This window comes from Seriola aureovittata, chromosome 21 (assembly GCF_021018895.1).
Source record: "Seriola aureovittata isolate HTS-2021-v1 ecotype China chromosome 21, ASM2101889v1, whole genome shotgun sequence".
Lineage (NCBI taxonomy): Eukaryota > Metazoa > Chordata > Actinopteri > Carangiformes > Carangidae > Seriola > Seriola aureovittata.
Window position 1 is genome coordinate 18,385,501 of NC_079384.1, and position 25,538 is coordinate 18,411,038.

The following is a 25,538-nucleotide window of genomic DNA, read 5'->3' on the forward strand; positions in this document are numbered from 1 at the left end:
AGACAATAGTGATAATGTACATGGTAAATAAAGGTTGTTTTAGGGATTTGAACTAGACCTTGACCTCAGCCCATTTTTTGCATAAAGCTTGATTTGGCTTGGTTTTGGTTATCTGGGCCAATCCTCTGCGTCGTTGTATGTCATGTGTTGCAATGCCCACTGGGAAGCAGGAAGAGAGGCAGCTTAACCAACATGTGCCGTTTGCCTGGTGAGCTAGCAGTTAGCTCAGTAATGGATGAAATGAAGCGAAAACTTGCAAATGGAAGTTTCAAGACAGAACTTTACAGAGGCCCTGAGAGGCAAGTGACAAAAAAACATTTTGCCAGGATCATTTCCAGGCTCATTTTTCTAAATAAATAAATATATAAATAAATATCTGTGAAGACAGGTTCATTTTTTTTTTCAGTTGGCTTCCAGGGCTTCTGTAGCACTTTGTCTTTGAAGAAGAAAACTATTTTGTGGCTCTTCACAGAAGAAAAGAAAGTCTTAAAGGTCATCAGCTCTCCTCATTTGTGTCTAACTACACCACAACAGATTGTACAGATGCATATGCTGCTGTATGTGTTTTTTTTACATGAACAATTAAACAAAGAAGGCAGTCCGGACAGGAGGAGGGTGTGTCTGCATCAAATGTCAGGATCTAATCAGATCATCTCTTCACTCACTGTGTGTTGTGGAGAAGGACAGAGACACTCTGCTGTAGTGCAGCAGCAGAGAGTTGTGTCTTTGCGACTGTAAAGTAAAAAACAACCTGTGACAGTTATCAAGCTTCAGACTTTCCTCTCTAGCTCTCTCATGGCTGCATGTCCCTTGTAGATAATGTTATACCCACTAAGACGTGTTAAGTGTGAAAGCATGTGGCCATCCTCGTCACACTCTCTCCATGACAACAATAACCGCCTCAGTATCTGAGAGCCTCACGAATCCTTCCACCTCTGCTTCAGCTACGCTCATTTAAGTGGCATTAAAATAGAAAATCAGTGACCTTTACTCCCAGTTTGTTGAGTCTATGCTAACATTAATCGCACACAAGGTAAATTTCAGCATAAAATATAAATACGACGCATCTCTAACCCGCTGTAAGAAGAGTATGAGGCTCAAACTGGCAGCAGCAGAGGAAGACGAGGAAATGGGACATTTTTTGTGTCTCTGAATGATGCATACTGATACGTCCTGAATTCCTAAATGTGCTGACTATCCCAAAAGGACGGATCAATGGAATTATCCTGCTCACAGAGACAGCCTGTGTTTGCAGCAGTGACTGAATAATTACTGCAAAAATCTGGCTTCTCCTCCCTCTGTCTGTCCTGTTTTATACAAGACTGTTCTGCATTTAATCTGAGTCCACTGCATCACATTTAACTACAGCTGCAATAATCAATTAGTCAATCGACAGAAAATTAATTGGCCACTATTTCGATAATCGATTAATCCGTTCAGTCAATTTCAAGCAAAAATGTTCCAAATATTTTCTGGTTTCAGCCTCGAAAAAATGCTGATTTCCTGCTTTTCTTTGTCATTAAACTGAAGATCTTTAGGTTTTGGGAAGATAAAACATTTAGCCCGACACTGAACACATTTGCAAATAACCTATGTAGACAAAAGTATGTAGACACCTGGATACTGAACCCAGCAACCCATTCATTCACATGAAGGTTGCTCAACAGTAGAGTTGCCGTGTTTGCTCCTCAAACACATGACTGGTATGAAAATCAATGTTACACCTTTTTGGGTTTCACAGTTTCATCTGGACATTATGGATCAAATCTCTGGTTCTTTGTGATGCTCGTAAAAAAATTAATTCTCCATTTTACAGTTTGATTTTGTGATGACTGAGTATGAGGAAAAGTCATTTCAGGCCAGTGTGTGTCACGTGTTCTGTCTGTGGTCACTACACCACCGCACTGAGGATCGTTTCCCATCATGCAAAAGGTTTTGAATGGGATTGAAGTCAGGGCTCTGTGCGGGCAAGTCACTTCTTCTACATCCATCCATCCATCCATCCAGGCGTTCCCAGGCCAGGTGAGATATGTAATCCATCGAGTGAGTTCTGGGTCCGCCCTGGGGTCTACTTCCAGTTGAATGCGCCCAGGAGGAATCTAAATCACCTCAACTGGCTTCTTTCGACGTGAAGGAGCAGTGAATCTACACTGAGCTCGATTTCCGGCTCAGCTCCGTCTTCACCACAACGGTCTGGTACAATGTCCGGATTACTGCTGACGCCGCAGTGATCGATCTGTCAATCTCTTTCCCATCATGCCAAAGGTGTTGAATGCGGTTGAAGTTAAGGATCTGTGTGGGCAGTCCACTGGGCAGGATAAGGGTGTCCACATACTTTTGGTCATAGAGTATATTACAAGGGGAAGTGATGTAATTCTTCTAAATCATGTCCATGTATGTTAATGTCTTACTACTTTTCCATCTATTGCCTCTAATATTCAGTTTTCTGGGACGAGGCAATGGAAAAAAATAAAATATCTCGTCTTATTAGCCTATTAAAAAGTGTCAAAACTTACTAACGAGTGAGTAAATGTTCTCCCCCGGTTCCTTCCTCTTTCTGTCTCTGTCTGTAAACACAGATGTACATTTACAATTCCACCCACTGCTGCATTCCCTGTTGGGAAATATGCAAAGTGTTATGTAAAACACTGAGGGGGAAAAGTGCTCCACGTAAATTTGGATGTGACTGAAGCCTGTGAGCACTCACATTATCAGAGAGCAGATTTCTGTTGCTTTGATGCCGATTCTTTCAGTTAAAAAAAATAAATGCTGCAGTGGTGTCAGGCACAAGAAATCATAATATAGAGAAGGCATCAATAAAAGCTGCTCACAGAAAAACCCCAGAGGCTCAAATCCTGCACGTTCACGTGCAAATGAAGCTCGGAGGGAAGTGTGACACTTTGTCCCCCCCGAGCCTCTGCAGGATGAGACCAGTGACAGTTTGCAGCATCTCTCACTTCTACCTCTTCACACACACAGAAGAAGAAGAGGCAGCCTCCAGCCGCCTGGTTTGTATGCAGACGGAGTATCTTCTCCGCTTAGCACTGGAGATCTGCTGTGCACACTCAGCAGAAGATGTGGGAGAGGAGGGGGCTCGGCTCGTTGGGGGTGGGGTGATCTATATTTGGTGGGATATAATGGTGATGTAGCAAATACTCTGGGTGTTAACAGCACAGGAAGGGGAGGAGAAATGATTTGATGCAGTGTACAGTTAAACTGCTGCAGAGTGACGCCTGGTGTGTACCTACACGCACACAGACGCATGCACGCACACAGACACTACTGCAGCTACGTGCAAGCTTGAGCTGAAAAAAACAGCAGCAGTTGGCTTGAGACGAAGCTCCTGGCACATTAACATTTGACCACATTAGCAATGTACAACACACACACACACACACACACACACACACACACACACACACACACACACACACACACACACACACACACACACACACACACACACACACACACACACACACACACACACACACACACACACACACACACACACACACACACACACACACACACACACACACACACACACACACACACACACACACACACACACACACACACACACACACACACACACACACCACACACACACACACAACACACACACACACACACACACACACACACACACACACACACACACACACACACACACACACACACACACCACACACACACACACACACACACACACACACACACACAGGCTGAATTTACTACTCACTACCTACAACCTGGATTTTCACCAGTCAGTAAAAACATCATATACAACACCTCCCTCCATAGATCAGGTGACTGCAGTCTGAATGATCTGGACTAGATCAGAAGATACAGCAGAAATTTTAACTGATGGGACGAGACGACATATGTAACAATTAAATTAGAATGACCTCCTCGTGAAATATTAACTCTTTGCGTGAGATTTTGTCATATTTGCCGAGTGAAGTCTTGAATAATGGCTAAAAATGTGTTTTGTGAGGTCACACTGATCTTGACCTTTGACTACCAAAATCTAAACAGTTTGTCCTTGAGTCCAAGTGAATGTTTTAACCAACTGTGAAGGGATTCGCTTGAGGAGTTCTTAAGTTATTGCGTTCACAAGGCAAAAAACCCGTTTGTGAGGTCACTGTGACCTTTGACCTTTAGCCACCAAAATGAAATCACTTCGTCTGGGAGTCAGTCTTGAATTTGTGCCAAATTTAAAGAAGTTCAGTCAAGTTGTTATGGAGATACCGTTTCCTAGAGAATGGGATGGACGGATAAACAAAAATAATCCTCGGTTCTGATTGGCTCACCGACCTGTTGTTACTAGGGCTCCAGAGAGAAGCCTGAGAGAGGAGATGTGGAACTACATAGTGATGGTTTTTGGTTCTTAAAACCACAAATATATCTTCTTATGGATCAACACTTCAAATAAAACACAGGAGAGGAGAAAATATGGAGCTTTAAGTTAAATTGATTTGAACCTAATCACAGGAATCAGGTTTCATTAAAACCAGTGCATCTGATTCTGCAGGTCTGTCTGACCACTACATATAGAAATCAGCTGAAATGAGATATTTTCACTGAAGGGAAAAAAAAACCCCACATCAGCTCCTAAGCAGAGGTAATTAGAGTTGTGGTCCTGCCCTAAGAAGGAGTGTTTATTGCTCACACACATCGACTGAGCTGCCTCAGTGCAGGCGAATCCCATTTATCATGGTTTTAACTGACTGAGGAGGCTGTACCTGTAAGTATACTCGTTGTTAAAAAAGCCTCAGGCCCGTTTGTTTCAAGTTTCATGCTATCAAATCACTGAGATGATAAGACGAGACAAGAATGACAGAAGGAATGCAGTTAGAGCCGTCAGCCGTCTGGCCACATATCGAACATAGCAAGACTCAAGTCTGTCTCTTCCTTGTTTTGTTTTTTTGTTTTTTCATCTGCGGTTGTCATCACGGTGGCACAAGTTCAGGTCGTTACTGTTCGTGTTGTTGTCAACAGGAGACAACCAGCAGCTCAGTGAAGGAAGTGATACAGAGAAAATTAGGTTACGCTCAAGGAATTCTGGACATCTTAATGACTCTCTCATTATGGCTTCGACATGAGTTGCAGAAGAGGCCAGGCATTAAAAATTTTTTTTTAACCCAGCATGATACATTAAAATACTTTTAAATGCAGAAACCTGAAGCTGCACCTTGATAAACAAAAACCAGCAACAGGGATTTAAAATAAATGTTCTGTTGAGCTGCCCAGTTGAAGAAAATGCTGCTCAGTGTCTCCTGTTACACTACATGGCCAAAAGTATGTGGACACCTCAAAATATTTGATTGCTGAACACCCAACTTCAAAACCACTGGTATGTATTAACTTCCTCCTAAAACAGCCTCCACTCCTCTGGTTTCTGAACCTGGCTGCAGGGGTTTGCTCTAATTCACACTAATTCACACCAGGTGCAGGAAAGCTGAAGTAGTGTGACACTGTTATTAGCATTGCAAAACCTCATAATGAGGAGGTCGGGATGGATGGGTGGGTCAACAATGAACAGAGTCACTTGGACAGTTCTCCAACACCCTATTGGGAAAACCATTAAAGACCTGGGCCCATATTCACAAAGCATCTTAAGGCTAAAAGTTGCTCTTAACTTGCAGATTTAGGAAAAACTCTTAATATATATAATAATGGTCCTAACTTTAGGACTCCTCATTTTATTTTTGCTAAGAGTAATTCACAAAGCCACATAGCGCTAAAAGTAGCACCTAAGTCTGGGAGAAGTTACAAGTTGTGGAGAGGACTCCTAACTCACTAACACCAAATCACAAAGAATCTTAAAGCTGCTGTCTTTCAACACCGTCATGTTCTGGAAACCTTAAATGCTTAGATGCTGAATGACTTAAAAGATACTCAATCACGATGGAATAATGATCATTGTGGAGCTTTAAAATGATTAAATAACATTTCTCACCAACCAAAACAACCCAATCTTTTTTTCCCCATTGAGTGAATTGAATGTAAGTTTTTATAGTAAAATTAAATTCTCCCGGGTCGACACAAACCTCATCATACAGATGCATTTTGGAGAATGCACTACTTTTGTAAACAGCACCTAATCTGCTATTATTTAATTTGTATTTGATTATTTCTCATTGTAGTTTTTTTATGATCACTGTGGGATGTTGCACATGTTTTTTCACCAGCACATACCGGTCTTTCATCAACCAATCACTGTGGCTCCTGTACATGAGAATTGATGTCATCCATAGCAACGCAGTCGCACTCATAGCTCAGGAATTTTCACTTTTCCTTTGTAAAAGCTGGTCTCAGCAGCTTTGTGAAAAGGACTTAGGAGAAAACCTTTAGATAGAAACTTTAGTGCTACTTAGGAGTATTCTTAGTGGTAAGATAAAATGCTTTGTGAATACAGGCCTTTGCCTGTTGCACAGGGACATTGAGGGTCTTCTCCAGACTGCTGTTGCAAAGTTTTGAAAAATCATCGTATGCTGCAGGATTAAGAGTTCTCTTCTTTGGAAATAAGGCGCCTGCACAAAGCAAAGTACAACTAAACTGTCTCTTCAGGGGTGTCCAGATACTTATGGACAGCTGCTGTACAACTCCATTTATCATTTGATCTTCTCTAACAAGTAAAGTAATGAACTATAAGAATGATTCTTTACAAACTAGGTATTTTGAAGCTGATTTGAAGCTGTGCTGATGAAAAAGTAAAGATTGAGTTGCACCTCTTATTAAAATGTAAACAGATCTGATTCCCCCAGTATCATTCCTCCTCCAGCCGACCATTCAGTGAGCCTAATGCTGCAGTAAGCCCCGGCATAAAGGACCTCTTATGTATCTTTCCACAGTGGCATTGTGTACCTGGCACAGCAATAAGCTCGTCCTGAGGACTCGCACATTTCCAACATATTCTACATTCTTTTGTTTCTTTGTGTTGTTTGCCTTGTGCTCTTTTTCTTCTGTGTCAAAGTTGACACGAGCCCTTACACCGACTGCTGCGTCATGTCACAACTCACCAGCACCGCACTAAAGCGCTCCTCCAGCTCGTCTTCAGGTGGCAAGGGGAGTTTCGGCCCCGCGGCTTGTTTCTGGGGGCCCGTGGAGCCTGGAGGGGCCGACACCGCCTTGCCCTCCTTCACGTGGGGGACCTCCATGCTTCCTGCTGCGTTCCCCATGATTTTGTATCCGATAGAGCCGAAAAACACACACATACACAAAAACCTTGCTCCTGGAAAATCAGCCTCAGTATAACTACTGTTAGACCATCTATAACTCAAAAATAAGGCTGTTTCTACTTATTCAGAGTTCAGTTAAAGGCTCTGGACAGTGACCTTTCATTATTTCCATGACCCCACGCCGAAGTGGCACCCATTACTTGTCCATAGTCTCAAACGAGGAGAAAGCAGCGGGATGAAATCCACCCCTCTGAATGAGAGTCAGACCTCGCACAGATCCCGATGCATTATGAAACCCTAGAATGAGGGAAGGGGATATCCTGAGAGTGACAGACAGAGTGACAGCTGAACAAGTGCAAGAGAAAAGAGGGAGGAGATAGAGTTCAGAGCCTGTAGCTGCTGCACAGGACGAGCCTGCAATACAAGAAAAATTAAAGGCAAGAGGATTGACAGGGAAAGGTATCACTTCTGTGTTTCCGTCTGCACAGGTGAGGTGAAAACTCTGCAGGTGAAACTACTCCAGAAGCTGCACAGCTCTCAGGTAAAGAGACTCAGTTGGTCTTGAATGTAATCTATGGAAGTCCTCCATCTGCTGTGGGATGCTGGGAGTCTCTGGACCTTTTATCTCCATATCCAGAGGAAAAAAAGAGAGGAAGGCAGAGATCCAGCAGGCAGCCACTCTGTCTATCCGACACAGGGACAGAGAGAGACAGAAGGCAGCAGTGGCATTACTTCTAACAGTAGAGAGCACAGGGAGAGCTGAGTCTCTGGGTCCTAGTGCCTCCGTGTACAGGCTGCACTTCATGACAGAGAGAGGTGTTGGGAAAAGTAGGCAAATATTTCTTTAGCAATCTATAGAAAGCTAAACTGAGCCCTGTGTTCAGATGCTAATTCAGGAACACTGAAAGTTAAGTCTGGTGATTTTTCTTATTGTCAACAATCCCATGAAAACACCAGAAAACATCAACTAAGGATTATTTCAATTAATCTGAAGATTATTTTTTCAATTAACCGATTAGTTGATTTGTCTGTAAAAGATCTGAAAATGCTGAAGAATGAAATTTGTTTTGCTCAAACAAGTCAAAAACTTACTGATTATAATGTAATACCAATAAAAGCATTAAAGCTTCACACTGGGGAAGGTAGAACCCTAACATTTGGAGGACTTTTGCTCTAAAATGACTTGACAAATTGATTTTATATGATTGATTACTCAAATATTTGCCAATTAATTTTCTGCCAATCAACTGGGTTTTTTTGCTAATGTTATTATAGCTTTTGTAATCTATTTTATTGTATGTCATTGTCAGCTTTCTACTTGATTTGTCCTTTTCTTTTAGCTTATCAGTCATCTGTGAAGCACTTTGAAGTTGAAGTGCTATACAAATAAAGATTGATTGATTGATTGATTGATTGATTGATTGATTGATTGATTGATTGATTGATTGATTGACTGACTGAGGGACGGACTAACATATTGTTGGTTTTGGTCTCCTGGAATTTGTTGACAATGAAAAAAATATTCGGCCATTTCATTAACAAGGCTCTGCCTATCATCACACATTTGTGTATTGATGTTCGTAGGAGGATGCAGTTGTAAACCACCTGAATAACATCTGTGCTCGTGTGGTAGCAGCATACAGACTGAACAACATGTACTGTTACATCCTCAGTCTCATGAGACCTGAGTAAAATGTGAGCACATGACAAATTATCTTAATTCACTGTTAGTTTTTCAGCAGGATTACGCAAAAACTACAGAACCAATTTGCACCAATCGTGGTGGAGGGATGTTGTTGATGTTTGGATCAGACGTATCAATGGTGATGAGGTTTCATTTGGATACATTATGAAAAGCATCAACCTGGAGTTAAAAAGCCTAAACGAAAGCCACAGCAGGTGTTTCCAGAGGCAACAGCCAAACGTTGGAAGCTCACAGCTCCACACCCCCTCTGCGATCAAAGCCTCATTCATACTCATGTTGCGTCAACACACACCCTCATAAGAGCCTGCGTCCTAACAAACCACAGTTGTAATGTGGCCGCCAAAGAGGATCACAAATGTAATCAGTCATAAGTTGTGTAGCAGCGATGACGTAACTGTTTACTCAGAGAAGGCCAAAGGACTGTGTTGTTGGCTGCAGAATGAGTGGGGTGTAACTGGAAGGTGGAAGCAACTGTTAATAAATAATGAGCATCACACTGATACCTGTGTGTCTGGTCAGCAGCACACAGGCCATAAGGCGCCCGCAAGGTAATGAAGTGTGACACATTCAGTGGAGGAACTTTGTTCACCGGGTTGACAGTAAGTTAGAGTTTAGTGAAATGTGATGACACCTGTGCTGTGAGGTTTCTAACAGTTACCCAACCAGACAATCATGTGGCAGCAGTGCAATGCATAAAATCCTGCAGGTAGAGTTTAAAGAGAATGGAGCCAAAAACAAAAACATCACAAAACAGAAAGACTGTGGTCACTAAGATAACCACTCTTTACAACTGTGCTGTGCAGCTTCCCAGAATGAACAACACGTCAATGGTCATAAGCCCTGAGCAAAGTTGGAGATGGAGAAGGACAGACTAGTAAACAGGGCCTCTGTATTAGCATGACATCTAGTGGTCAAAATACTGCATTACATCTGGAAAACCCTCTGCACTTTTCCCTTGCCACAGCTTGTCATATTGTAACTGAATCTCTAAATGTTGGGCTTCTGTTTTCATTTAAAAACTACAGATGAAATAAAGTGGACTTTACAAAATCCTTTAGTTATTTTCATATGTAATGTAATGTAATGTAATGTAATTGTTGTTTTTACCCAAAATACCAAAAAGAAAATTGTCATTTCCAGCTTCACAAATGTCAGGTTTTGATGCTTTTTTCAGTCACACATGACAACAACACAAGACAAATGAGCACATTATTTTGAGCTGTAGGAAATTAACAACAAGCATTTTCTTTCACCACATTCTGAACTTTCATAGACTGAGTGATTAACGGCAAAAATAAAAGGACATTAAAAGTTGCAACCCTAAAAACAGCAAATAAATAAGAATCCTACTATCTCCAGCATTTGTTAATGTAGTGTTTACAATGCGCACCAATCAGTCTTAAAAAAAAAAAAGATCCAAGGCTTAATGAGTGGAGGCCACAGCACAGACTGACTCTACATGTCTGCTGGAGAGAGATGCCTCAGCAGTAAATACTGAAAGATGTGAGACTTGCACATTATAGCCTCAAGAGTCTGACAACCTTACAAGCTGATTTCTGTACAGCATTCCTATTACAGATACAGTATAATCTGACGTTTACCAACAACAGAAATCTAACTGATCACATGCTCATGCTGCTGGTTTGCAGTTCCTGTGTGCAACGTGTAGCCTACGGAAGTTTTGATAATTACATAGATAATATCTGTGTGTGTGTGTGTGTGTGTGTGTGTGTGTGTGTGTGTGTGTGTGTGTGTGTGGGGTCCAGGTATTACTCATGCTGTTGGCACCTACATCTGTTTTCACAGTCACATTGTGGGGACAAAATAAAGTCCTTGTAACGTAAATCATAAAATGTTTAAGTGTAGACATATTTTAAGGTTGGAGGAAGTCTACAGGAAATTAATGTAAGTCAATAATGTCAGAGCTTTCTATGTAGTGCATGGAAACATGAGTCTTATTACTGAATTACTGATATACATCAAAGTTTATTTATAGAGGGATGAAAAAAAAATTACATCAAAACAAAAAAATCTATATTTAATATCTGGTGAATTAACTATGAAATAACAAATAGCAAATTCTGTAGCAATGCATTAAAAGCTGATTCTTGACCATCTGCTTTCTGTCATGCCACTCTGGACTGAACAAATACAATGTGACCACATGTGACTGCTCTTGACCACAGTAGCACTGTGAATGACTAGTGTTACGCAGCAATCCTCAAGACTTTGAGTAACAACCAACATGTGTCAACAACAACAAGCATTTAAAGCTAAAAATACTGAAAGTTAGTATCAAGTTAGTTTGATATGATATTTCCTGATTTATATTATAACATCTCAATTTATTCTATGGTTCAACAGTATTTCATCCATATTTTTGACAAGACGCATAACATCAGAGCAATACTGCCTTACAACATCAAAATGCAGTACATACATACAACATATTCATTCAAAACTTAGTCATGACCGGAATCTGACTTTTTGACAATTGAACATGAAACAGGAATTGGAAAACAATTGATATATTACTCAGGAAAACAATCAGCAGATAAACTGATAATGAATATAATCATTAGTTGCAGTCCTATTTAGGTTTTCATGTCACAAAGCAGTGGCTAAGTCCAGTCATGATATGGATGAATAACTACTCCTGCTATAAGGTAATAGCCTAGCTTAGCTAAGCAGCAGTAACTGTCATCTCAGTATTTGATTTTGAAGTAATTAATATAATATAAGAGAAAGAAAGAAATGGTTAAAAAGGCCCTGGAGTCATTTAGCCATCACAATAAAGGTACAGTTAGTAGCCCTTGCTGAATAAATGAATAATATAAAGAAATAACATACAAAAGGCATTTTGAAGATAATCAATGGGAAAAAGCAAGTCTGCATGCCTATATATACACATTTAAAATTAGGCAAGTAGGGAGTCCTATGAGTAACTTCCTAATATTCTGGATGTATTGTATTGACACTGGTAATGAACATTTTCCGATGATTTCCAGTCCTAATAATTATATGCATATGTTTGCAGCGCATTTGTAGGTTCATTGCATCTGTATAGTAACTGTACACAATGTGTATATAAACAATGCAAAGTGTACAGCAAGTTTATTGTCCATTTCATTAAATATTATTGGTTGCTTGAAACTGAAACTTGGTGGGGATCACCGCTGTCTCATTGCTGGAGTAACTGTGTTTGGGTAATGTTGGAGAGCAAACTGAGAGCGCGGTGAAAGCAGGTGAGGAGAGGGTGATGGAGGTGGAGCTCACTGTCGGTGGCACCATGTGGCGCCCACATGGACAGCCTGAATTCTGGATGATCCTCAGCACGTCATTACGGAAGCGCACACCTACCAGGGCGTACAGGATAGGGTTGAGGCAACAGCGGGTGTACGCCAATGTGCAGGTCATGTACTCCAACAGAAGACTGCAGAACTGCTCTGCCATTTTACGCGACAGCACCACAGTGTACGGCAGCTGGAACACAAGGAACACCACCACCAGGGCCACCATCAGCTTCAAGGTGCGCTGCCGGTGCCACACCTTCCCTCGTCGATGACTGTTCCCCTCCCACAGCACTTGAGCAATCAAAGAGTAGCATGTCACCATAATCAAGAAGGACAGGCAGAAGACAGCAATGATGGCTCCATTGGTGGCCATTTTGACTGTTCCACTCTTTATCATGCCACAGTAAGGCATCATTCCATCACCATTGAACACATGCGACACCCCAGAGAAGAGGATTTCAGGCAGGCTGAGGAACACCGCAACAACCCACACACCCAGAGCGGCTACCTTCCCACCTCTTAAAATCTGACTGCGCAGCCTGAGCATCTCCTGGGCTCGCGCCACCACCAAGTAGCGGTCAACACTGATGCAGGCCAGCAGCAGCAGCCCACTGTAGGTGTTGATAGCGTAGCAGGCACGCGTGGCCTTGCAGAGGGGAACGGAGAAGATCCAACCCAGGTGAGTTTCGACGGCCTGTAATGGTAGCGTGAGGAGCAGGAGGAGGTCAGCCAGTGCCAGGTGGAACAGGAAGACGTCAGTCATGGAGCGAAGCCTGAGGCGGCGGTAAAGGGCAAAGGTGGCAATCACCAGGCAGTTTCCCACTACGCCCAGCAGGAAGATGACGCAGAAAACACAAGTCTGGAACATTTTGATGGTGACCTCATGCTCACCAGCCTCGCACCAATAAGACGACAGGTCATTACAACTGGGGTCTGAGCAGTTGCTGATGTTCAAGAGCGAGTTGTTCAAACAGTCATGGTCTGAATCGTAATCACAGCAGAGATTGTAGTCACTGATGTTGCATGCCATTGCTGGTGGGGAAACAATGAAGACTAGTAAATCATTTATCTTGCAATAAAAAAAAACTCCTTTGACTAAACTGTTTACCCATCTCTGCAACTTCAAGTCAATGTCATCAACTTTTCTCTTTATTATTTTAAAGAGGTACCTACATTTAAGAAGTATAGCATTGAACATTAGTGTATGCTAAAAAATTTACTGCAGATAAACTGATTGGAAACTGGATCATGACTTACTTTGAAAGTGCGTTAGGGAGGGATCTCGAAATGACCAATATAAACAGGAAGGAAACCTTTCATTAGCATATTTTTTAATGATAGGGCTGCACAATTAATTTAAAATATTATTGAAATCGCAGGACCTGCAATCTTTTTGATAAGGTAAGGTAAAACGTGTGACAACGTACCATTATAAATGTGTTATAAATACATAGTGGTGCTACAGAGATGTCCCGGCCTACATCATTTCATCATCATCATCAACTTTATATTTTTTTCAGTAAAAATGAAATGCAAAAATTCCCATTCTGACTAAAATTGTGGCTCAAATTGCAATCACAATATCTGTCAAAATAATGGAAACATGATTATTTTTGCATATCTGACGATACGTTTCAATCAGAATGTGATCCAATTATTGTCTAATAACAATTTACAAGTTTATGGAAGTAGATAGTAGTCTATCACTGTGGCTAGCACTGAGTGTTAATCATGAGTCATTCTGGGCTTCTGCTAAATGTCATGGTGAGATTTAGGTGAGGAAAAACTATTGCTCAAAAATATTTAGTTTTCCTATGAACATAGAGCCTGGGGTAGATTTTCAGCAGATATACTGTCCCTCAGACAGCGATTTAAGGAAATACTGAGCTCCTCTACAATCAGGTTGAAAGTAAGAGACCTGCAAAAAGATACCCCAGTATGAGTAAGCCGCAGCAATATTTTAGTCACAGTGCACCAGGTTGCGTGACACAGGCATCAGGTCGTTGGCATAGGGGAAACCGTGGGCAGCTCAAAGGTCTACAGATCAGTCAGTGTCGCGTGCTAACAGCCTTTATAAGATACTTCTACATCTTTTTATCATTTCCTTTCTGTGTCTCTGTTGCTGCTGAGGCTACACACAATGTTAAATTCTGCTCTTTCTACTTAAGGAGCTTCCCTTAAAAAGGTAAGAGGAATAGAGCAGTGCTGGGTGATTTTAGTCTGATTTCAAATTAAGTGTATTTCTTGACAAACCTAACTCTTTCTAAGAAGCTGTAAAATGTGGAAAAAGGTGTTCTTGGCAAACAGCAAGGTGTGAGTCTACATGTGATTGTAAATTATTTATATCTGTCGGTGAAGTTAAGAACAGAGAAGTAATTTAGTTTGCTGTTAAATGTGGTGTCAGCCAAAATGGAAAACATGTTTTCTAGCTTGTGTAAAATACAGGTTATGCTCTGTGACTTTACACAATTTCCCTAAAGTTAAATAATATAACAAAAACTCCTAGAATTTCAGTTCAAAATGACTCGTATTTATTTCAGTGACAGTAATTTCCGTAAGCTCCGTGCTGCAGCTGCAGTTTGTGTAAAATATTGTTGATACCATCTCCAAAATAAATAATACAGCAACTCTCTTTATTGACCTCTGGCATTTTGCATTTGATCATAAAATGCCCTGCAGCAAACTGCATTTTATTAGCTTAGATGATGATGGTTCAATGCTTTCTGTAACTCTACCTCTTAAGATCGATAAAGGAGTGCCACTACGGTTTATTCTCATTACACTATTATTTATATTCTATGTAAATAACAAAATCCCCTATTTTCTTATTCTAATATGCCAGTGGTTCTACTCCTGCTCAGGCTCTGACTCATCAGGCTCTTTCTTATATAGACACAGATATGCCTGAAATTCAAACTGATGATTAACCTCCTAAGACCCGAACTCTTGCATGGCGTGCATTTTTAATTTCTCTTTGCTATTTAGGCTGATTGGGACCTGAGAAAAATGATGTCCACATATGAGGACATTAGTTTTAAATTTCGATTACTGAGTGGCAGTATAATATCCTCATATCTGGTCACCAGGCCCTTGTTGAGAAAAAGTTAGTATTGTGGTCTAGAGAATGTGAGGTCCACATATGTGGACGCCAGGTCCTAGGAGGTTAAACATTTTTTTTTTTTTTTAATTTAATCAGGTTTTCTGTATAAAATTTCAGTGTCTTTTAATAGTCATTAAACTATTGATCATTCCACTCTTATTTCTGTAATTGACTATAGACACTTTACTTTCACTCTCCCAGCTGTTAAACCAAACCTAATATTTGTGCTTTTATCACTAGCACGAAGTTTCACATATAATTTCTCTCCATGTTGCATTACTGGACGCCCTTCATGATATTCATATTTGAATCTCTCAGTTTCAGTGATATCTCAAATCTCTCCCCTCATTTCAATGTTGTAATATGGTGCTCTATAATGATTACGTGACAATCGATATCCCCTCTGTACATACCATACTTTAACAGTAGAATTGGAAAACACTGCATTTGATATCAAAAAGTTTAGAGTGAAAGGCTTCTTGTATAAATGTAACGCGAATCACATGAATGACTCGTATGTGGCTCCGATTTGTGATCGACCACAACCACCACACAGTTTTGGTTCTTGGACTGACCTATCATGACAAAGAATTTCATAGTTTAAGTCAGTAAGTAATGATTTATTTGTGATGGTTTCATAATTAATTACATACTTGAATGTGCACATTAATGCAGAATTGTTACTTTTGGTCATGGTGATAAAATATAGGAAAGATCCTTAAATTCGTTTTTTTTTTTTTTTTTAAATCTCACTTTTCTAGTTATGTCTTTTGCTGCACATCTTCTATAATGCTTTATCTACCAGTCCAGAAAAATGAAATATTAATTTAAATTTCACAACTGTCCCTTTCTTAAATGACCTTACCTGTGCTGTTTGGAGTGTTACGCATGTCCCAAGTCCTCCTTCTGTCTCTGTTGTAGAGGTTTGTGAAGCAGGGGCTCTTAAAAAGAAGCCCTGCTGCCTAAACCTGCTGACCTTGATATACCCTTGTGTTTGTTGTTCTTGTAAACCACCAGGAGTCACTGACGGAAGTGAGAATGAAACTATGTTGATGGGATGGTGCGATATCTCCGAGTGAGACTGACAACCACTTTGTGGATTACTGATTCTGCCTTTTGTCTTAAAACCGATCAAGAAAAGTTTTATTTGCCTTATCTACAAAATGTTTTTGTTATTTGTCAACAGATTATCTACCATCATCAACATCATCATCATGGGCAACAGTGTATAATCTTTATTGAGTCAGTTTCTGACATTTTTAATCTGCCTGTGCCTCTATTTACAAATCTATGATGAGTGCAGATTTAATTCAATGAAATACACAGAACGTGTTCAAACTCAAGCCGTAGGTTTAACTGGGGACAAATTCTGGCTGTAACTGGTACTAAAGCTAAGTTCTACCTTGACTTCTTTTGAGGTTTTGTGGAACAAGCAAACCACATAAGGGCTGAACTCATCAAGCTGACCTTCCCAGAGGAGAGCATGCATAACCCAAGAGTCTTTAAAACTTGTATTTCACATAAGTTATTTCTTTAGGAAGCCTCTATTGACATCAAGATGAACAAACATCATTTTCTTTATTGATTACACTGCTTATTATTTTATGGATAAATCAATTAGTTATTTGGTCTATAAAATATCAAATGGCCTTATAGATGAAAACACAGGTATATATTATGCACAGGCTATGACTTATGAGTACAACAGTGGTCTTGGCTAATTAATTGAATGGCATTATATTAAATGGCGTCCGGTCGTTTAAGGGTAGTGACAACAGCATTATGGTTATTTTCATTACTGATGAATTACTGATAAGAAGTACAAACACAATAAAAAAAAAACTTTTTTAAAAGTTGAGAAGTTTACTGTAGCTTACAATAATGTCATCAAATGTCAAAGATCCCAAAAGATTCAAATTACTGCATTGGAAGAAAAGGAAAATCAACAAATTCTCACATGTGAGCTGGTGTTTAAATAAATGATTAATCTATTACCAAAATAGTTGATTGATTTTCTGTGGATCAACTAACAGATTATTCAATTTATCACTACAGCTCTATACAAGATCTCTATTATACAGTGTAAATAGTATAGTGAATTCTATTATGGTTTTCCAATTTTTAGTTTTGGATAGAGGTGTTCAACGTGATTATCTCTAAGGCCCCATGCCTTTTCAAATTAAGGCTGCAAGTAACCATTTTCATTATTGATCAATCTCTTCCTGATTAATCAGTTAATTGTTTTGTCTAGAAAATATTATAATTTCCCACAGTCCATGGAGATATACTGAAATTGCTTTTATTCGACATTGCAGCCCTATGTGAAATTAATACATTTTTTCTTAAATAATTCCTAATTTAATAGAAGACATGGGAGGTTGTCAAAAGTAGACTGTAGCCTGGAAAAGTACTGGATAGAGCTGATTTTCATTTTATGGTTATTTTATTGCATTCTGTTTGTATTTTCTTGTTGTGTTGTGTGTATTGTAAAAGGCTGCTCTACAGATGGGCATTGCAAACTAAGTTGAGTTATAAATGCTGTTGCTTATGGCAGTGGTTCATGCTATTTAACTGTCTGTATGAAAATTAAATAAACAATAGAGGAATGCATCATCTACATAAAAACATTGCAATCTCAGCTATAAAATAAATCACAGGGGCCTCAATATAGATTTGTGTGGGACATCTTTACCAACCAGTTAAAAGTAGCATATTTGATAAAAATTGATAGCAGCTCACTGTTGCTTTTACTTGCATGACTGAAACTCGAGCAAAGCTGAAAAGTCAAATCAGTTCAGGTTCTTGAGATTTTTTAACATTTTTTCAACTAAATAATTGTTAATTCCTCAAAAAGTGTAATAAAAATAAAACTGGTCACAGTTTTTTTCAACTGGGTTGAAAATAAATGCGTCTGTGTATGTGGTTTGAATTTGCCTGATTAACCCCGTGCACCAATTCACACTGCAAGCACGTCTGATCACTGCAGAGACGTTAACGACAACAAGCAACAAACCACAGTCTTTGCTTCAGACCATGAGAAAACTATACAACGTGTTGCACTAAATTGTTTTCACTGTCGAACTGTTGGAACATTGACAGCTGGGCTGAGATGTTGAAAAACGTTGATCCACACTGTGGTTTTGTAATTTCTACCGTCCCCGCTTGTTTGTATATGTGGTTATAGGAAATTGATGTGAAACTAGTGACTGACAATTCCGCCTGTGAACGTTTAGGTTGAATATACATTGGTTACTTGGTAACTTACTTTTGTAAGGCAATTCACCTCTTAAATCTGTTTTTTTTTTTTTTTTTTTTTTTTTTTTTTATTATTTTGAGGTCTTTTGTCATTGAAAAGAAAACAGCGACTTCAGAAAAACTAATGGATTTCTCCCAGTTTTTTACAAACACCTTAAAGGTGTGCAATGACCTTTTATGACTTGCAATCAAATAATTATTTGAAATTAATTTTATTCAAACCTTTTCTTAAAGATTTTGAAAATATTTATACATGCTCGAAACAACATAGTTTATAAAAAGGGTTTTTAAAGGGCAAATGATTAATTAATGCTTTACAAATAGCTAATCATAGCGAATCATAATAGGGTCTGCATATAGAGATGCCAGTAAATCATTAAGACCAATAGTTACATTAGTGATTACGTAAAGCACCTTGTTCTGTTTTTCTGTATGAAATGTGCTGCACAAACAAACTTCCCTATAAATTGGGGCAACAATTATTGTTATTATTATTAACAATTATTATATAATAAGTAATTTCAATACTAATATACTAAATATACATATAGTATTTATGAAAGAGTTACATTTTAATCTGTTATATCATAATTATTATTATGTAACTACCATTTTATTTGTTTGTTTGTTTTTGATTTACCACTGTACTGTGCAGCAATATACACAAGTGATGCCTTCATTTAAATAAAACCAGTAAGTGCAAGGCTCATTGAAGGTATTTTCAAAAAGGTGAAAAATAAAGTTTAATCAGTAAACTAGAATAAAATAAACAGTATAGGTCATGAGGCACGATTCAAATCAGGTGATGGAAATTTACAGAGCTGAATAGTCAAAGGGACTCTTTTCAAGCACTGTTATTGTGAGAGGCTGATTTTTACAGCTACAGGATGTAGGTAAAACAATACAGCTATAAATGAAATTATTGTTTGTTTTATTTCTACAATAAAATTTTTTTCCAGGAGCAGTTTTCCTTCAGGATATCTTATTTAGTGCACAATCAGCATTAAGTTTGCATTCTTCATTAAAAAGTAAATGTGCAGCAAGTTTAAGCGTCTTAATATTTGAGTGTGTGATTCTGAAACAAGACAAGCTGAAGGTGTGAAGAGAGGAGGCACCTGATCTGGGTTTGGGCAGATGGTGTGAAAATGAAATGTGTTTCAGATCGTTGTGCTGTGGGTGACAAGAAATGACCAGCTGCTGATTTTAACCACTACAGGGCAAATCAAAACCAGTTTAACACCAAGACATCTCACAAGTTGTGTGCTACAACTACAAATCACATATTTTCTTGATTTTCAAGTTGAAAACAAGTAAATAAAACTCAGGGATCCCAAAACCAATTAAATTCGAGAACTTAGTTCCCTCAAATTCAAGGACCCATCATGTCAGTTTGAGATTTGGATCCAGGTTAAATACTGTGACAACACTAAAGGGAAGAAGCTCACAGACATTGACAAAAAGAGAGAGAAGCTTGTGGTGTTTTGCACACATGTAGACAGCAGAAAAAGTTACATTTCTATTTTTGATCAAAATATATGAATTCAAGCACTTTCCAATGACTCATGTCTATTTATACCTATTTTCAAAAACTTTCAAACACATACATTTTTTTTTTTGAAATTCACAAACTTTCAAGGACCAATGGGAACTCCTGCAGCAAACAAACATTTCTTCAAATGTTAATAACCTTTTACTTAAAAAATAGAATAAAAAGTAATCGTGGTGTTGGGCCACTTTAGTAAGTCAGTATGTAGTAACCCGGGCACAGCATTGTGGGTACATCTCTTGTGGGCCAGTTGAAGAAGTGGGTGGTTGTGTGTACTGCCTTGAAAGCACAGACCATTTCTAATGAGACAAGCTCATGACCTGACAGCAAAGTGTGCCACTCTCTCTCTCTCTCTCTCTCTCGTTTAAAGTCAGTCTAGCTCACCCAGCCGTGGATCTCTCTCTCTCCCTGCAATAAACTTAAACAAATGATACTCCAGCCAGATCATCCAAACAAGATGGTGTTTTTCGTTACACAGAATTAAAATATCATTGTTGCATGGATGAATTATTGGATGTACTGCTCTACACTATCCACAGGGCTGTAGAAAAAAAAAAAAGGCCCCAACAATGCATGCAGCTGCATCTATCACTAATTATTCATTGCCAACTCAAAACTGTTGTAGCGCTCCATATTTATACTGTAGCTTCACACAGAAACCCTGACACTGCTGAGTTGGTGACTGTGATCTTAGTTTGGAGAAGTACTTTGAGGAAGTCTGTTTGTACCTACACTGTGAAATGTTTTCACTGTTAAAAAACAGTAAACAACCGGAAGCAGGGTTGCCATTATTTTACTGTAAAATTAAAAAGGTACCATGCTGTTGCTGGTATTGACAGTTTGCTACAGTTTTTGTAAACACAGCAAAAACCTGGTATTTTTTACTTTTACAGTAAAATACTGATGAAGGATTGAAAGTTTATTACTGTTTATTTACACTTTTTTCACATGAGCTATATTTGCAGATTTTTACCATAAACTGTAGTACATATATAAAACATGCTGCAGTATAATTGCCAACAAAAAAAAAAAGAACTTTTTTTTCCCCCTAAACTTTATGAGTTGATAAATTATTCCTTGGCAGTCTTGCTATAAAACTATATTTTAATACATTGAATAAACGTGGTCTTTGAAATTGCAACTTCAAATTTTAAGACAAATAATACTAAAATACTCAAAGTGTCTTTTCAAACCACATGTCTCTTTATTAAGCTGAAAACACAACGTGCAAATAAACCAAAGTTTCAGTCATCTAAAAAAAGATCTCTAACAAGTGTTGTAGTCTGAATGAACATTAAACACTGAACGCAAATAAACACAAGAAATATTATCAAAAATAATCAAGTAGTTCTCTAACACAAGCTGTCGTACTGTATATGTATATTCATAAGGATATACATATATCCCGGCTTAAGGAGTGAATGAGTGGCCAAGTGAACTGAAAAAAAGAGCCTGGCTAAGACACTAACAGTGTGTGTGAGTGAGTGTGTGAACTGACTTATGTAGAGTCTCACTCAAAGTCCTTAATTTCTTTAGTAGACTGGAGACACAAGGGTTGACTGATGCCATCTTTTTCTGGGTGACCTTCCCCAGACTTTGACCCGATTTTTCCCCATGAATGGCCTGAAAAACAAGAGTGTGTATTCAGGTGGAGAAATAGAAACGTGTACTTTCATGGTGCAGATTAAGTAATAGTATTTTTGGAAGTAATAGTTTCACCTTGATTAGTGTCAGAAAAGCTTCCTTAACATGCTCCAGTAATCAGATGTTTTAGGCAGCTTGTATGTAACATGTGAGACAAAACTCAACAAACACAAGGTCAACATGATCAAAGCTGCTGTGAGGACACAGTACCAGTTGAAGGATGTAAGCATCTCACCTCTGAATGAATTCCAGTGTGCATGCAGGGTCATCTTGGGACTGAAGATCGAAGTTGTAGTGGGTAGAAAAGACTGCAGCGAGTGAGGTCAGCTGGTTTGGTGCCCTCACAAAAGGTCATGCCCCTCAGTGCTGATCATGAAGTGGTGAATACAGCTTCCTGGTGTTTCACCTGAAATTTGACAAAGAAGTCTTGGGAGTCCTGTTCTTTTTCCTATACACATTATAAGGTGTTGTGATATAGAACTGAACCGCGTTGAACAGCCACATTATTTCTGCTCTGTTCAGTGTATTAATAGTGAAAGTAACGTATGATGACAGTTAAGCTAGCTTGCCAACACTAGCAAACAAGCTCCCGGTCAATTCAGTCCCGACAGTAAAGTAACATCTAAATAAAATCAGCAGCGTCCTCTGGAGACGAGCAGTTAGCAGATGCTAACACAAGGTAAAGTAAGATGAAACTGACCCTGTAGTTTGGAGGATCAGGATCAGAGTCCAGCTCCTCTCTCTGTCACACGGTGAAACTGCCAGTGAAACGGGTGATAGAAAGTTACCATTACAGTGTTACCAATGTTTTCAGATCACAACAGAAGGATTTTTTACCACTTAGCAACTGTACAGCTAGACATCGAAGTAGCTTTCTACTAGATAATCAATACAACTTGATTGGAAATGTGATGTATTTTACCTATGCTAACAAGCAGGGAAAAAAGGCACTCACCTATTCATTTGAAGGATGAAGATTGGTGAAAAAAATCAAACTGCATTGTCCAGTCAAACGTGTCTCACTCCTTCTCAAAATGCATTGCAAAAAATACTGTAAATGACTGTTTTCTTTCCTCCAAGCAATAATACTGTAAAATTCTGTTTTAAAAGTGTTTCAGGAGAAATATTTATAGTAATATACTGCATTTAAAGATAACAGGATTGCACTGTTGAAATTTCCCTGTAAAGTTACAGGAATTTGTTACAGTGTTCAGAATAATGCTGTGATAATATGCAAATCATGATCAGTCAAAAAGTATTTCCCTTTTTACTGCAGTTTCAAAAGCCTACAGATCTGTTTAAGGAGGGTTTCTCTCTCAGTATGTCAAGTGTATTTTCAGTGGAGCAAACTGTAGTGGTTTATTTGATGTGTGGGTGTGTTATAGGTAGCGTGATGTCTGTTTTAAGTCATTCTGATCATCTCACCTGCAGTCTTTGTGTGTTTTTATAAGATGGTAAATCATAAAAAAAAAAAATTGGACTCTAGCTGTGACACGTCCAACATCTTTGAAGATGCCTAATAAAATACATCAATGTGAATATCAGCAATAATAATTCAATTTTAATTTATTCACACAAAGAAATGTGTCTGTCCTGATTTTTTTTTTTTTTTTTTTTTACACAATGTTGTGCACTGTCATAAAATACAAACATATATATATATATATATATATATATAATATATATATATATATATATATATATATATATATATATATATATATATATATATATATATATATATATATATATATATATATAATATATATATATATATATATATATTTTTTTTTTTTTTTTTTACAGCTCCTACAAAAAAAAAAAAGAAAAAAAATGATAGACAATTTACTATATCTTCTATTGACAACATCACTATGATATGGGGTATGGTTATGATGTTATTTGGAGGATACACATCCTCGAGTGGCCATTCTGAATTCCAGCAATGTCCCTGAATGTCTTTCAACATGCAGTAAAAACCCCTGAATGAGCACGGCTTCCTGTCTGCACAGGCTAAGGTGGCTACACAAGCCATTACAAACGCCTGCGATCCTGGCCATTAAAAAAAACACAACACACAGGAATTTGTTGTTGTGTGTATGCAGTAAATACATACATACATTCATGCATACAATTTGTCACATTTTTGCCCTGAATTTGCATAAATCAGTATGAAAGTTTTCATAAAAATACCGGAAATGTGGTGGCTGTTTCAGAGAGTAGTTTGTGTCTGTATTGTTGTAGAGCTTTGTGTGACAGATTCTGTTTGTGTGTTTTAGAGGGTTTGACTCTGTCATGCTGCACCAACTTCCTGACTCCAGCAATGTGTCCATGCAGCGGCCTTTACTGGCACCAAATGAAGGAGGAAATCCCTTAAAAGTGTTTTCACTGGCTATCTGAAGAGGAGCAGGAAACTTCACAGGCGCACACACACACACGGGCACACACACACACACACACACACACGGGCACACACACACGGAGATATATCACTGTAGAATCGTGTGTTTATATTGGTAGAGTGAGGACATACCAGAACTTCGCAGAGATGAAATCTTCTATAAGTTATGTGAAAATGTAGTTTATATGAAAATAGTCGACTGAGTAATAAATGAAGGAACTGAAGGATAAGCCTGGAGTCAGCAAATCAAATGAAAGGATCAAAATCCAGTGTGCTAGTCCGTCTCCCAATATGTCTGTGGCTCTCAAAGCTCATTGGTTCCTACTGCAGATATTTAAAAAAAAAAAAAAAAAAAAAAAAAAAAAAGGAACAGCTTGCAAACAGATAATTTCATTTTTTAAAAAGGCTCAGTAATTTCCCATCTCAGCTAGGCACTGTAGCTTTAAGCAAACATTACTCAAACAGGGGGAAGTAGTGCATTTGTTGGGGACTACTTTCACTGGCAGATTAATCCATATTTGGTGCCCTATTGAATGTTCAGATGAAGGAACATGTCACTCAGTGCAACAGTGTGGCTCACTGATGTGTTTAATAGTTTTATGAAATAGAAATGTTAAAATGCTGATATACTTTTAATTACAAAGTGCACATACTGAACATTGTGAATTAAATATGCAAAATAACAAGCAAAAATGCCAAATATTCTTTGGTTCCAGTTTCTCAAATGTTATCGACAACCCTGTCTTGGTTGCGTTATCAGTCTCCATGATTACCAATAATTGGTATCAGCCCTCAATATACTATATCAGTCGATCCCTTGTAGATTAACTTCACCACCATTGACCAGAGCTGTTCATTAATCATTCCTAACAGCTGCAAAGATTGAACAATTAGTCAATGTAAAAACAATTCATCTACCACTATTTCTACAAGTTGTTTAAGTGATTTTAAAGCAAAAATGTCTGTTGGTCGGATAAAACAAGACATTTGATGTCATCAACTTTTCTGATGTTTTGTAAACCAGCTGATTAAGCAATAAAATGATTTGCAGATTACTCCATGCAGTAACTAGTAGTCTAACAATGACCGAATCCACTGAGTAATATGAAGTTTATGAAGGGCGTAACAGATGTCAGACGTAAAAGAAGAAAAATTTTCTGAGACCAATTGATGTCGTAATTTTAAAGTAAAGCCTAAAAAGTAAAAAAAAAAAAAAAAAGAAAAAAGGAATACAGGTTCTAATTAAGCAAGATAAAGTGTAAAAAGTATAAAGCGTAGGCCTCAGTTTGTGTTTATTCGAGACATAAAATCCATTTATTCTAAATCAATCACCAGAAAATTAACTAGCAATTATTTTAGTAAATGAGCAAGGAATTTTAAGGTTTAGGAAATTCTTAAGATAAAAAT

The 25,538-nt window shown here is 38.4% G+C and overlaps 2 protein-coding genes across 6 annotated transcripts in view; both read right to left on the minus strand.

Annotated features, from left to right (window-relative positions):
- LOC130162903 (formin-like protein 1) overlaps positions 1 to 7,864 on the minus strand; it is a 32,990-nt gene extending 25,126 nt beyond the window's left edge. For all 5 annotated transcript variants that reach the window (XM_056366765.1, XM_056366769.1, XM_056366768.1 and 2 more), the window contains exon 1: positions 7,029 to 7,864. In XM_056366765.1, coding sequence (XP_056222740.1) covers positions 7,029 to 7,223 — 195 coding nt within the window. In that variant the 5' untranslated portion in view covers positions 7,224 to 7,864. The remainder of the gene's footprint in view (positions 1 to 7,028) is intronic.
- Positions 7,865 to 10,904: 3,040 nt separating this feature from the next.
- Positions 10,905 to 16,770, minus strand: ccr10 (chemokine (C-C motif) receptor 10). Its single transcript, XM_056366667.1, has 3 exons — positions 16,753 to 16,770; positions 16,139 to 16,247; positions 10,905 to 13,217 (listed from the first exon to the last, which is right to left on the minus strand). The coding sequence occupies exons 1-3, from the start codon at positions 16,768 to 16,770 to the stop codon at positions 12,022 to 12,024; spliced, it is 1,323 nt and encodes a 440-aa protein (XP_056222642.1). The 3' UTR covers positions 10,905 to 12,021.
- Between the last annotated feature and the right edge of the window lie 8,768 nt (positions 16,771 to 25,538).

Coding starts and splice junctions, on each gene's coding strand:
- ccr10 (XM_056366667.1), bottom strand. Junction 13,218..16,138: donor CAGCACAGGTAAGGTCATTT/AAGAAAGGGACA, acceptor TTTCCCCACCAG/CAATGGCATGCAACATCAGT.